The sequence below is a fragment of the Saccoglossus kowalevskii genome, chromosome 6 (assembly GCF_978046115.1).
Source record: "Saccoglossus kowalevskii chromosome 6, keSacKowa6.1, whole genome shotgun sequence".
Lineage (NCBI taxonomy): Eukaryota > Metazoa > Hemichordata > Enteropneusta > Harrimaniidae > Saccoglossus > Saccoglossus kowalevskii.
In genome coordinates this window covers 29,987,960-30,003,638 of record NC_140646.1, presented here as the reverse complement: position 1 = coordinate 30,003,638, position 15,679 = coordinate 29,987,960, and the positions used below count along the sequence as shown (strand labels likewise).

The 15,679-nt window shown below is 37.0% G+C and overlaps 1 protein-coding gene across 1 annotated transcript; it reads left to right on the top strand.

Moving 5' to 3' along the window:
• Positions 1-10,325: 10,325 nt before the first annotated feature.
• Positions 10,326-14,666, top strand: LOC100372414 (uncharacterized). Its single transcript, XM_002732246.3, has 6 exons — positions 10,326-10,556; positions 12,086-12,266; positions 12,676-12,795; positions 13,838-13,942; positions 14,131-14,275; positions 14,531-14,666. The coding sequence occupies exons 2-5, from the start codon at positions 12,089-12,091 to the stop codon at positions 14,247-14,249; spliced, it is 522 nt and encodes a 173-aa protein (XP_002732292.1). The 5' UTR covers positions 10,326-10,556; positions 12,086-12,088; the 3' UTR covers positions 14,250-14,275; positions 14,531-14,666.
• Positions 14,667-15,679: the final 1,013 nt, after the last annotated feature.

Here is a 15,679-nt window from a genome sequence, read left to right as displayed (position 1 = left end):
CCCGCATCGTGAAGTGACACGCCCACCGATATTCCAAATTTACATAATATGGTTCTGACAATCGATCTTGTTTGAGACGTCTAACTTTCTTTCAACCACTATTGTTGTTGCACATTTACATGACACAAGGTCATACAGTTCGTGTTTGAGTTTACATTGACACAGTTGGTGCCCGGCATTGTAGCACCTTCTCTATTCATCGTGAAGATGAACAACAAAATTTAGTCGAGTATATGACATGAATACAAATTACACTAAACGTACATATGTATTAGCCAGCGTACGCAAGGTAGATAGTTTCCAGTGTCTTCCATTGTGAATCTGATGAATGGCAGACAGTCGAGCTCATTTTTTCTGGACCCTGGGAGAACATTCAATTCGTTCTTTGTGGGAAACATTCCCCGCCGGATTATTTTCAAGGCGCATATCACGTTGGTCATTTTTGTTATTCGGTGATCGTCGCGGTAGAAATAATAACCGGTCTTTAGCATGCAATGCATGCCTTCCTCCCGAAACAACACCCGCGACTGATGTACAACTTTATTAATGCCACGGCTCCTTAACTAAACGATAGTCAATTTTTACTTTCACTAGATAGGTTCAAAAGCAACAGGTGTTTGCATTACATCCACGTGTTTACTCGGCTGTTTTAAAACACTGTTGGTATGAGCTTCAAATATTATCCTAGCAAAAAGTCAACAGAAAATGCGCTTGTGCTTTTGAAAAAAAACTAATATACATGTACTGTAAAAGTGTGAACGCGTTTTGGCGTGATTTTAAAATTTCATCAAAAATTACTTAGGCGTGTAGAATCACGTTTACACCACACGACGTGTTTGCGGACCACGCCAATGGTAGTACCCACCCGAACATTGAACCCAAACGATTCGGACAATAACATAGAACCGCTACGTTGATCCGCTTTTGTTCAACTTTGTCAAAATGTCACTGTAATTGAATAAAGGAAATATGTTCCAGTGCTATATCGTGTGAATAGATGCCATTTTGTTTGCTACGTTTTTCTTTGTAAGATTTTGTAAGAGGCAGATGAATAAAACTGGACTATCTGTAATGAACTAATGTGTTTTCCCTAGGTTCGAACCTGATAATTCTACGTTTAAGTGTTATCAATACCAGCCAAACGATTCAAAGTTCCCTTAACATTACGCTTTGTTCACAACCGTGACTAGTAACAGTTTCGGGTCGTTTGACAGTATGGTTACACCAATATACTAAGCACCCAAGGTCATCCCGACCTTGGTCATATTACATAATTTTATAGAACAGAACCGATGCTAGTAATAAAAAGTATTGTCTTTATACATTACACTATAACATGGTAATTATAAAGCACGGTTTGAAAAACGTTACGAAGAATTCAACAACGTTCCATATATCATAATTCTGTTCACGAACATACCGTGTAAAACTGAAAAAAAAAACGCATCTGGTCACGTGCACATTCTCCGGTGTTATCCATAATATACGAGATCGGAATGTGATGTCAGTAGTTCATCTCAAATTATTTATTTTTTGCTGCTGGTATTAGTGAAGGCTCGCGAGTTTTAGTAAAAATGTCATGCGCAGAAATTAGTAACTTGATTGGTTTGTTAACTAATGGTTGGTTGCCACAATGGTTGGTATAACTGTACTGTTTCAAGTATATGTTTAAAAGAGGTGTTCAGCTTCGTTTTTTTAAAACGACTGTGAATTAATTATTTGTTTTTCTCGTTAAACTTTAAAACAGTTTTTGGAACCATTCAAATGTAATTAACACAGTGTGGTAATTCCGTGAAAACACGTTTTTGTTCTCTCCCTCAACGACGAATTTTCATTAAACCACCTCGTTGGATATTTATTGATGCCTCACTCTGCACTCCAGCATTTACTTTGTTGGTAAGGCCGATTACGTAACTACATGTACTCGTAATTGTTGTCAAGTTATTGTGTTATTTCACGGCGTCTATGGGATACATAATTAGATGGCCAGCGGCGATGGATTTCCATGTGAACAAAAGACTGCGTGTTGGTATGTGTATATTGCATCTCAGTGACGGATCCAGCAAAATGTATTGGGGGGGGGGGGTCCAAGCTTCGCTAAAAATATACGGAGCGTAAATCGCAGAGAAGCTATGCGTAATCCCGATGATATGAATCTTCATGCGTTTTTGGGGGGGCGTCCCCCCTGTCCCCCCTCTGGAACCGCCACTGTTGCATCTAATCACCAAGTGCTTTCAGCTGCCATGACTAACCCACTCAGAATTACAGAGTACCCTTACAGTATACAATTTAAATGATGAAATGCAAGTGCGCGTAGTCAAATGTATGCTCTTAACCATAATGGTAAAAAGCAACAGGTGTTTGTATTGCCTCCAATGGGGAGACCATGTTTACTTGGCTGTTTCTAAACACTGGTATGAGCTTCAAATATTATCTTAGCGAAAAGTCAACGTAAAATGCGCTTGTGTTTTTGAAAACAAATCATAAACAATGCCTAAATATTATGTGTGCATGTAAAAACCCGTTGGCGGGATTCTTTATTTCTCCAAAGATTACCTAGGCGTGTATAATCACGTTTACACCACATGACACGTTTGTGATCACACCCGGGTCGCACCCAGCTGGACTTTGAACCCAAACTAACCTACGTTGACTAGCATTTCAAAAAATTAAAGGTGCACTTTTCAACTCATGTCAAAATTTGCACAAAGGGGCATTGTGTTTAAATTATTGAATCGACTTTTTGTCGCGGTTAGATATATTCTTTCCGGGGAACTATTACTCTACCACGTGGACATTTTGTCTATATGTTTACTGCGGTTTTCACTTCAAGACACAAAACACATCACACACCATTTCAGAACAGTGCCGCGGTAGTCTCGGGTGGAAAGCTTTTTTCCTTCTCAATGACCTTTGACCCGGTGGTGACATAATTAAGTTGAGCGTAATATGGATGATTTAGAAAGCAGTTCAAAGGATTCAACAAATTTCCACGCATATTCATAATTCTCTTCACACACGTGCACAATATCTGGTGCTATTCATAATACATACCGGGTGAGAATGCAATGTCAATATTTTCCCTCAAATTCTTTTTGCTATCAGTGTGACATTATATGTAAATGCAATAGACATCTTAGTGATTCGGTTTGTTGGTGACGATAATCAGAATCATTCGAATGTAAATCGGCTGAGGGGTTAAAGGATATTTCAGTCAGTTGTCAGCCCTGTGCTGTAATTCTGTGACAGTGTTGTTCTCTTCTTTAATTCGTAGTGGCGAATTTTGATCGCATCCATCTATTGAGCATTCAATCGTGTCTAACAATGTATTCCTACATTTAATTTATCGGTAAGACCCGTTATAGTAGTAATTGTTGTAAAGTTATTGTGTTATTTCACGGGTCCTATTGAATACATAATTAGTTTGCCGTGGGGGGGGGGGGTAACAATATGAATGACGTCGCACAGTGACATGAAGTACAGACATTTACAAGAGACTGCATGTTTTAGCATGTGTATATTTCATCCAAGTCGGTTCTTTCTAATGTCATAATTGAACCACTCAGCACAGCATGGTATATTTACAGCTACCGATTGAAACTCCCTAGCCCTGTACCCAGTAGTAGTATTATAGGGTTACAGCGTTTTTTAAAAAAAACTAGAAGTGGATATTATGATTTCAATTGGTGAGGCATGGGTAAAACAAGGTGTTGGTTGAGAGTCGAAATTTTTAAAATTATTTAAACAATGTTCGAGCGACACGGATTCCCAATGTTGACAAGAACAAATCAGCAAGTGCTCCAAACTACACCAACATAAAAGATTTAAGCTAATTTTTCAGCAAGAAAAATATTTAAGATAATCCAATACATAGAATTGCTCTGACCAGACTTTAACTGTCCGCATATATTTTTTTTTAAATAGAAACGGGAAGACACTCTAAACTCTTTTTTTGTTCCACCTTTCATAAACTGTTCAGTATATTCCATTATATTATCGTACTGGATGTTATCCAGGAAAAATGTATCGAGCTGATGAGTTGTATCAAAGTTTCTTGGAATAAAATTTTATTGTTCTGTTTATAGTGTTCTCCCTCAGCTATTATATATTTAATGATACTACTATTGTAATTTTGGAACAGTGGTCTATAGTATGGAATAAACATATTGTTACAATTGATGATGATGATGATGATGAAGATGGTGATGATGGTGATTTATTCATAACTTTAATAATACGATTATTTCATAGTATTCAGCATACTATATATTCCTAAAGTACATTCCTAACTAGCCATAAGCCCAACCATGGTTGAATATACATGTAATAGGTTTTCCGAGACGTATTATACATATACTTAGTACCTTAGTCACGATGAATACATTTTCTCAAAATTTACAACAATGGACATGATGTCACACTTTACCCATAATCCTTTGCTGGAGAATCAAGATGGCGGTCTACATAATACTGATGAAAAGTTGAATATCTAGAGAATGAAAAATGATATAAAAAAAAATGTAAATTGCATTCTCCTGCATTTGTGGAGGTCTTTCTTTATGGAGCATTATGTTGTTTGGCTTGACTTCTCCTTTAAAGTTGTATTCCAGAAATTCTCTCACTCAGACCCCTGTGAGCATCATACGGGGTTTGACTTTTGTTCAACTCACAAGAAATATAATCCTGAATTAATTTGTTTAAGTGTTTTTGATATTTGATATTTCAGATATATCTGTTACTAGTATTATGTGTTGTATCATCCAAAATAAGCACAATGTAAGTATAAACATGTTATGTCCACAACTAAAATACGGGAATATACTATTACTAGAATATTGTAGTGGTCTGGCATTCACTTGGTTAGTCTGAAAGATACCGTAACGACCATCTTCAGTTCAAAAACTAAGGCAAAGCATATACCTTAAAGCGCGGTGGTCGTCGTGCAGCGCGTGTTCGAATTTCATGTAAATAAACAATGTATTTTACACGCGTTGTAGAAGTCGCTAAGAGTCCCACATCGAACAGGACGCGGCACGACGACTGCTGCCCTTTAAATTGGAAACGTCGTGCATGTATTTTTGCTTGGATGGCGTTCAATTGGGGTGGATCACTTGACACGTACCGTGCTGGCCAACTTCATTTAATTGCTTTCTGAGCGTGACGCGGAAGAGCGATAGACTATTGTTTCACGTGCCAACTTTCCCACGCAATTTGTGTATTGTCTTAATGCGTTGGTACCTACACGTAACAATGACATATTGTTAGCATATTGTTGTGACGTAATGTTAGCCACGTAATGTTGAACACAATTTATAAAAGTTGCTTAGTATTTGCTAAGTATCGAGCAATTTATGTATGTATTTATTTTTTATAACAAAATCTTTAGAAATCATGGCAGAATGTACAACAACCATGGATGAGAAGCGTGTTTCTATTCGCGCCTACATTCCTGTGTGCTAAAAGAAAATACCCCACATCTATTCAAAAGTGTCATATTCAAGTTATATATCCAAAATTGAACAAGTCAATTTATTTAAACATTGGAAATAAAAAGTGTTCCTAGTTTCATGTCATTCCGAACTGTGAATAGTCTATTGAATTTGATCTTTATTGGTTAAGGGTGACTTATTAGGTTAACGACTATCTTCACAGGATCCTTTTTAGGGCAAGTTCCAGACATCCCGCGGCAATTCGCTACGCATTGCAACGGATACGGTGATTTTTTACGAGCAGTATAGACAGTTTTACGTTCCTTCCGTTGACCCTATATTATTACAAATTCCGGACATGACATCAGGGCGTGAATGCTCACGATTATTTACATTTTCTGATACTTGTATACTTGATGTATGTGTGTCTATTTGAATCCAGAATCCAGTGTCATTAGACTGTATATTAATAATGGTAAGGACAAACCAACTTGGGATTCTTGCAGACAGGGTCCTGTGGGGAAAACGTGCCCACACACTTTTACTGTATATTCAATTTTAATATAATGGCCAAATACAGCATCGCATTTTACTAACTTGTTACAAGAAAAGACGAGTTGTTGAAAACGGGCAAATATTATTTGTGATCGTTGAAAAAAACGTTGTAAAACGCCTCCTCGTTGGGTAATCCGTTCATCTGCAAAACGTACAATATCGAGTCGAGTCGAGTACCTGCCCACAATACCACGGAGTTGTGATTTATTATAGTCCCTCTATGAATGGTATAAATCACTCAGTTCTTACCAATGAAACGTCCCAATGTCTATACTGCATACAAACGATACAATTCAAAACGGTAGATGATATGTACTGAATACTGTCTATACGTGTTCGTACAATGAGACCAATACAACGAGACAGACCTCTGCATGATCTCAGCCATTTTCAATAGACATAAACAGACAACGAAGGGTAATATTTTAAATATACTAGGACCAGTGATAATGAGTGAGTCAATCATTTGTGTCATGCTTGTGGTTTTCATGGCACTACGCCACTGACTTTAGGCCAAATGGGCACAACTATGAGATCACTTGTGAGATCATTTACAGCAATCGTGCCGGACCAAGTATAAACGTGACGATTATGAAACTATTCCGACTAACTATTTCAAACTATTAAGCACTGTAAGCACAAGTCTGTTGTTAAATTAAGACTATGGGCGCTGGATGAACCAGTGAACGTTCGACCATTTTTGGTGTTTTAGATGATTTGTTTGAATGTTAATTTTCCACGTTGATGTACTAGTACTCACCCGATCACTGTCACGACAACGGACTATTTGAATCGACAACAATCTAGTTGGTGAAATACAGAAGTGCACATGTGTTTTGAATATTTGGTACGTACTATTAATCCAGGAAGTATGCGCATTTGGAGAATTCCGTTATTTCTTCACAATGATTATTATAATTGCACATTAATAATATTCTTCAAGGATACAATGTTTTTAATATTATCAGTTACACATATCAACATGGAATATAACACATATCCACAAATACGCACAATGTTCCATACTGCACATTTAACAAAATATATTATATTTTCCGCTCGTTATTTTGTTTGATAGATTGCATTTCTTTTTACCTAATTAAAATAAATGTAGTTATTTATTCTCATTTACTGTGGTTTCACATATAACGTAATATAGTTATTATCTGCACACTCCCATGTATTCCAATTCTGTTTTACTTCATATAATCTGAACCTTTCTGTGTGTATATATCACAAATGTATGAAATAACAAAATCCTCCCGATGACTCTGGTTCGTGAGCTGCAGCCGTACAAAGCTGATGTCACTCGTCGTTTCTGTAATCGATACCGGAGCACGTGATAATTATCAAATTAAAGCGCGGTAGTCGTCGCGCTGCGCATGTGCCACATTTGTGTTGATAAACATTGATTTTCCCACAATCCAATGCGCTCTTCAAATGGAAATCACAAGTATGAAGTTTGACCTGGGTGCGACTTGCATTGATTACCGCCAGTGACTCCTTCGATACCTTCCAGTAACATGAAAATTACTTAATTAAAGCTTGGAAACGTCTCAGTTCGTACTCGTTGATCTGCGCAACAGTCAAAGTCGCCATCTTTGTTTATATGAGACCCATATATCTCGCACATGCGCAGCGCGACGACTACCGCGCTTTAAAAAACAAATTCTGCACAGGGGAAACAATTACTTAATTGGAATTGAAATAAGATTACTAGTTTAAAAAATAAAAAGAACTCAATCTTAGCGTAGTAATATAGTGAAACATTCAGTACATGTAGATCCATGTAAAGAATTTTCATTTCAGCTTCATTTAAAAAAAAACGTGAGAATACATTGTTTCTATGGGTCGCGCCCTCTTATGACGTCAAAATGGCGTATATGGTCGAAAGTAGCACGGCACCAGCATATTTGGTTTTGTAAATTTGTTTCATCTACAATAATTGTAAAATCTCCCAAAACATAATCTTCATTGATAGACGATCAATCATTGTCGCTATCGATTAAAGCGTTTCGATACTAATTATAGAGGGCGCAACTTACAGAAAATGTGTATTGTAGGTCAAGAATGTAGAACGTTTAAGAATAATATAATTATAATGGAAAGTAATTTTAAAGTTCCAATGTCCCCCTCATCACAAACATGCTATAATTTCGTTCTGCATCTCATCATATAAACCATATTGGTGACAGCAAACATGAGAGTCTATTAACAGAACAAAGACTATGTGGCATGCCATTGATAACGAATGTCACTGTGACATTTTGAGGGTTACAGTGAGCTCTCTACAGTGAATTCAGAATAAAGCGCATTCCAAACTACAGTAATATGATAATGTTCAAAATTGGCACAATTAATTAAATTCAACAAATATGAACTATTCGCAATACCTGTATTTTTCTTCTTTTGCCCCAATGATCCGTAACGAATAATCTTCACTAAATTTAATGTAATTGTGTGTGACATTTTGACTGAACGCATTTCACGAATTGGTACATAGGGCTGGTGGCATATAATGCGTTAATATAATAAATTAATATTGAGACCCCTATTTTCGACAAAATATAGAACTCTAATTAAAACTACCAAATTCTAAGGACAAGCCGCGTATAGATTTAGCCTTTTTCAATATGTCTCTACGTATGTAAGGAAATAATGAGACCTCTGAGTATGTTAAATCGTGGCCCACAAGGAGTCAAATAGTCCCATCAATTTATCCCAATTTTTAAATGTCCATGTTATGACAGTTCTCCCAACTACATTCTTCACCACGTAATTTAATCACAGAGATTCGTCGAGTCCAGACACAATTCGATATTTATTGTGACAAAAATTACATGTTTTACATAGTAATAATCTGTGTGTACGGCACCGGCCTGGGGGAGAATACCCACGAAATTGGGACTGATTGGTACGAGCGTACGTTTAGTATGCCAACTTGGTCAAAATCTTTTATTTGTTCGATTTTTCTTCACAAATTATCGAAAATAAAAGCAATTATACTCCATTTCTTACAGGTTGCTCTTATCCGATATGCCAGTAAGCACCGTAGTAACGAGTACACGTGTTTCTACATCACGAATATTATGTGAGAACTACTTATAATGTTGTTTGCGGTTATTTTTTTGACGAATATCGCCCCTAAAGTTAAATCGGCTTGTTTACGTGATGGAATGCTTGTATTTGTATTGTTTACTGAATATTCATATATATATATATATATATATATATATATATATATATATATATATATATATATATATATATATATATATATATATATATATATATATATATATATATATATATATATATATATATATATATATATATATGGAAATGTTGTTTCCCGGATGAAAAAATTATTTAGCGCGACGTTAACGTACGAGTATACGTTCCCAATTACAGGAGGAACCGGTCGCACCAAGCATCGAATTACCCCCTGAAATTGCTGGAACGTTTTACCAACTATTCACATTATTGAAAAAAAAGTATTGAAAATAATGAAAACAGTTTGAGCGTATTTTTATTTAGGATACCGAAACTGGATGTTCCCCTAGTTTGTTATTGAGTCAATGGAACCCAACGATCTAGCCGTTAATTGACAAACCGTCTAACTGTACTGCAACCATTGTTTGCTCGGCTCATTAGCAGACGTGGTAGCTTTCATGTCTTCAATATCATGCTGAAACCAGTTGAGTTGGTTTACGCGGGGGAAGCCGTTAATGGGGAACTGAATAATAATTGTGATTTTGACAAATATTCACTAAACGACAAGACTTATGCTCTGTGAGTATAAATTAGTACTCGATTTGTGAACGCATAGTGACAGTCCCCACAAACATACACCGACACGCGCACGCGCACAAATCGAAACACGGTGTTTTGAGGCTTCATTTTCCAGCAAATCCTAATATGAGGATTGTTCCCGAGAAATAAAAAAATATCCTCCCAATACAACCCCACCTGTAAATAAGGCTTTGATTTTATTACTTCTTATTCTAGTGGCTCATTTCCACGTCTTGGAACACGTATGCGTACCACATATCTTACAGGAGCATTTGTTGTACATTTCTCATTACCATACTTAGTACTCGTCAAGTGTTTGTGTAAATTCCTATGCAACGCATCAATACTCGATTGCCAGACATGTCAACAATTGCTTTGAGCATACGTTTGGGCGTAGGTCGACGAAGACACTATTAACATGATTAATGTTTCCCATGTCTATATCAGATTTTTTCGTCGATTTCTTGTCATCACAACACACGCACTCCCGCTGGGATATACAGAGTGACAGTCGTAAGTGAGCTGAGACGAGCTAGTTATACTGAAACACGCCTTGACTCGCACAGTGTGTTGTTCTATGGAACCCTCCTCTCATCACAATTAAATTCAAAAGGGGTTAACCTCTGAAATACAATTTAAATAACTTCATTATATATAATACGCCTGTACAATCGTATCTCTTCAATTCGCGACCCTGGGACTTGACATTTTTCAAAATTCTTAAAAAGTTCACTTCGTACGTTCATCTCAATCAAGCATCTGAACCATACAATAATCTGCGTAAGTACCAGTTTCTTTGCTTCAATTTCATTACATTTTTGCATTGAGATGAAGTATTTCAATTATTTAGTTAACGAATTTCGAGATATTGTCTGTGATGCCGTGTGATGTGCCAATACCTCTAAACCCTGGTTCTCAATTGCAATCATGTAACCTAGATGGTTATTTCTTGACTAAAAAGTCAGACCAGTTGCGCCAATGTCAACGAAATATATCAAACGCTTGCGATTTGTTTGTACGTCAAAATAGGTGCACATTTACGTTTTATTTTATTTACGAGTTTTTTTTTATTTTCATCCAGCGAATATGTGCGCTGCAAAAACTGATTTTGTTTTCGTTTCCACAAATCCGAGTGCATTGTGAGTACCAACAGCTAAAATCGAACAAAAATACATTAAAAATATTCAATTTTATTCACATTCCACATTAAATGTACAAGACTATTAGGCCAAACGAAAGATACGAAAATTGGATAGGTTAAAATAATATAAAATAAAATAAAATAAATTAAAATAAAATGTATAACTACAGAGTAAACTTACGGAAACACATTTATCATTCGCTCTTGTGTCAACTACAGATATATTTACATGTAAAGTTATACACATTTTTGCTACAACCGCTAGTGTTGCTCTTCTCTGTGAGTGATTGTCGGTCTATCGCCCATACATCCCCGAGTACCTGTGAATTCGTCGTTTAAGGAACGGGCCGTTATTTCCGTCGATGTGTATAGGATTGAATCAACTAAAATTTGAAGATATATCAATACAAATTAAACATTAAATTGTTCACTAACGCTCAAACAGAGGTCTCTTTTGGAGTTGGTATGTGTTTTTCGATTGCGTAATACATGTTCACAAAATGCAGGTTATTATCATGATGAACAATCAAATATTCGTGAATATAACGTGTCTTGGTCTAACCACTCGAAATACAGTTCTAAATAGAATAAAAAATGTTCTAACATAACCATTCCTTTTGAAATAAGGGTTCATTCCTTAATTGTGTATTAGATACACGTATTTCGGAGTGACATGATGTCTATAGTGAAATATGTCCATTCCCATTGAAACATCGCAGTATTTAACCATAGACCCTCAGGTTGAGGGTCTATGATTTAACACTACCTAGGCGCGGTGATCAAATAAATGCTTCGTAATCCGCGGTATGATAGCGGTGATCAATGTGATTTCCCAAACAATGCGATACTTTGCTCTTACAAACCCGCCTGAATATGCACTGACACGATCTTGTTGTGTTCTTTTAAAAATCTCAGACATTACTTAATCTCTGTTGTTGGGCATAGCCGGTTATTTAGTAATTATACACGGGAACCGTTGATATGTCACGGCGGGGGTTGAAACGAAGGTTGATTTGTACGTGACTTGCCCATCAAAAAAGTTCCCACACAGGTAACAATATTTTAACGGAAATGGAAATCGTATGCAAAGTATTGTGTTTGTTGTTTATAATTACTAGCAACTGGTAACTTCAGTAACTATATATTAAACTTTTTTTTGCATCATTAGACAATGGTTTGTAGAATTTTAATTGCGAGTGTTTTGGTTGCCATGGTGGTATGCTACCCATCCACGCGCAAAGAGTACTCCAACAGACATGCAAATTTGAGGGAACTGCTGGAAGGCGTTAATCGCATATTATTAACAGAAGAAACGGACGAAGTATACGAGAACGTGCGTGTACAACAGAGTAAGTATTTCCGCCCTCTGTCGACAGCGTTTCGTATAACATTGGATGTGCATTGATTGTTTTATTCGATTGTAGAGAAATATTTATAGACGATTATTCGAAAACACGATTGTTGAGTCTGAACACTGCCCAGTTACATTGTCGGAAGATAAAACTTTGTTACATTGGGCATTGGCATTGGTTTATTTTGGTCTTTACATGGAAATACATGTTGAAATAGCCAGTATGTTTCAAGCGTGTATGGTGAACCTCAGACAACTAATGCATTAGTTGAGCCCCTATTTTCGACAAAATATACAACTCTAATTAATTTATTAGTTGTCTGAGGTTGAACAAAATGTTGCAAGTCATATTGAATGATATGGGGATGAGTCAGTGATTACTTTATCCCTGTATTCTTTCATTTCAGAAAGAGGACACTGCTTTTACGAATTGGGATTCCAAAACAGATGTGAATCGGACAAGCCTTGGTGTTACACGGGACTGCTGTCTAATGGTTCCATGGTACCGGCGTGTTTTCCAACCTCGGGTGAGTACAACGGGGAATACGCGCATGAAGCATCGTTTGAGATCACAAGTGCACGGTCCAAAGGGCGTGGTGTAACTGCAATTGTGGAACTGTATGTACTGACATAGCTATCAAGATTCGACAAAGCCTTTACACTAAACGCGCCCTCTAGTGACGAAGCGCCGACGTCACGTCAAAATGGCGTAGATGTACTAAACTTACTCCAATAATTGGGATAAAGAAAGAATTTGGCAGAATTTCTAAAAATCAAACAATGACACCGTTTAAATGAACTGCAAAACAATAATATATTAAACTATGACCTCCGCTAAATAAATAATAAACAAATACATTGAGTAACGGGAAGAGCAAAAATAATAACAGTGGCAAAGAGAGAGCGAAGCGAAGATGCTGTTTAATTGTGTCCTTATAACACCGAACCATTTATTATTTATTTGTTTATTAAGTACGGCTGCTTTTTTTGCTAATTAGTTAATTAGCTCTACTAATTAGCTCAATTGTAGTATTTGGCTAGCTTTCCAGCCTTGTAGGGGTGTTTCTCTTCGCCCCCAGAACGAACCTGTTAATAAACATCCTTGATCACAGATTTGTACGCACCATGCACGTTCATGTCCCCAAACCTCATTGCCGTATTAAAGCGGGGGAAGTCGTCACCTGCGCATGCGTCAAATGGCCATAGCGCGTCATTGTTTACAAACAAGAATCTACCCATGAGCCTTTACGTTTTTAGCGTGTGTTGTTATCGTCGCTTGGGACTCAATTCCCGCGCGTGCGCAGCTGACAACCCTCCCACTTTAAGTATCATGGCATCATTGAAGATAACATGTTTATGTTTGACATGTAACGAGATGGAAGATAACACATATTTAATTAAAAAATGTTGAATGCATAACTGTGAATAAAATATTTGAATAAAACGCCTTGAAAGAGTCGAGTCAAACAGTCGGGAAACAACTCGATGCATTTCAAGTTCTTTGTATACAGAGGGCGCTCGTTCTCGTTCAACTACCGTGATTACTCATCATATGTCGATGTTTTTCAGAGCCATGTGCAGGTACCAGGGGTGCGTGCAGTCAAAACGAGATGTGCATCAAGGTTGGACGCACTGGTGGAGTATTTGGATTTGAATGCGTCTCGGGGCTAGAAGGTAAGACGTTACACTTCTACTTTATGGAAGATTCACTGAATATGTCATGTCTTGCTTGTTGATCCTCATGACTGTTTGCTTCGCTAAAACACCACAATGGAGAATTATGTATGAAATAAAACACATATTTACTGATGAAAACTAAGTTCACACAAGAAGTTCGTAACTTGTTTTCTCATCCTTTTCAGAAATTGTGGTGGAACCTAGTGATGATGACGTGTTTGTTGCCATCTGTGACTACTGCGCAACTACCGGTAGAATCTGCCAAGAACTCCCTGGCAATGACATTGGTTGTTTCTATTTATAAACACCCTACCTCGTGTTTTGATTAAGGTGATATATACTATTGTGATAATAACGACGAAGGCGAGATTATTTGAGAATACAGCTTTCCTATAAATCGCGCCCTCTCGTGACAAAGCGTTCTGTGGCGTGAATGCGTGCAAGGGACGTTCCCAGTCTTGTAACAGATGTGATCTGTAGTCGCTATATGGTAAATGATGGGCAACCACACAATCTAACACAATTATATATTTGACAGACATTGCTTTCACTTCATATAATTCTATTTTCATTTTATTTCAACAGTTTCTGGACTATTTATAACAGCGTAGATCTACAGGGGTTGCACGACTCGTCATAGCTTTTTATTTTCGTTTTTTAAGTGATATCTAGAAATGTAATTTTTTGAGAAATGTTATTAAACAATGGTCTATTTTATAAAGCCCCTGTCCATTAATCGCAAAAGTACTATGTTCTATCACATCTATCTAATCTGTAAAAGGTAATTTCGTCCCTCCAGTGTTGTATATGTTACAAACATATCGACAAAAATATTTGACGGATCCTACCCAACGAAAAAAAAAGACAATAACACACAGTAATACTGGTAAGCATGTACACGCTAACTACTATAGAAGTGTAGCCTCTGGCTGGCATGCATCATGTACACGCTAACTTCTATTATAGTGTGGACTCAAGCTGGTAAGCATGTACATGCTAACTACTATAACAGTGTGAGCTCAAGCTAGTAAGCATGTACACGCCAACTGCTAGAACAATGTGTGAACTCAAGCTGATAAGCATGTACACTCGAACTACTATAAAAGGATGGGCTAAAGCCGACAAGCATGTACACGCTAAATATTATAACAGCGTGGTATGTATCAGTAGTATTCACTCAGGTATGAAATTCCGAATGGAATTCATTGTGGTGCAAATATCATTCTATCTTTCCTGAATGGGGAGCGAAGACTTGGTGTATGTTTAGAAGTGTTATTTGGAGTGTCACGATCTTTGCGCCTCAAACGTTCCTCATCAATATGTATACGCGCACACTCTAGTGAACTTAAGGCGGTGTGGCTATTTCACTGACTTTACCGTGCCGCTTTTACCGTGTCCATTGGCTATCTCTACCCGAAATACGCGAATAAAATTTACCTATTAACAATTATATTCGAAATTACCTTTAGATGAATAAAAAAAAAACTATAAACTGGTAAAGTGCGACCTATAATATTGAAAACACCGACACTAAACGTTCAGCATAGGCTATAAAATTGACAGTGAAGGGGCACCTCTGACTTAGTGTAACCAATTTAGGTCTTACCCACCCTCGTAACGTCTCAGTGACTCAGAATAGAATAATTTAGTATACTGTGAATGTGGATTCATTCTTCATTCAATCACGTGATTAAATTTTCCGTAAAATCTAACACGATCTGATAGTCAACAAGT

What these genes read in the sequence shown, in the direction of transcription:
- LOC100372414 (XM_002732246.3), top strand. Translation starts at nt 12,089, where the DNA reads ATGGTTTGTAGAATTTTAATTGCGAGTGTTTTGGTTGCCATGGTGGTA. An exon ending in GAACGTGCGTGTACAACAGA is followed by an intron (nt 12,267 to 12,675) that starts GTAAGTATTTCC and finishes CTTTCATTTCAG; the next exon opens with AAAGAGGACACTGCTTTTAC. An exon ending in ATGCGTCTCGGGGCTAGAAG is followed by an intron (nt 13,943 to 14,130) that starts GTAAGACGTTAC and finishes CATCCTTTTCAG; the next exon opens with AAATTGTGGTGGAACCTAGT.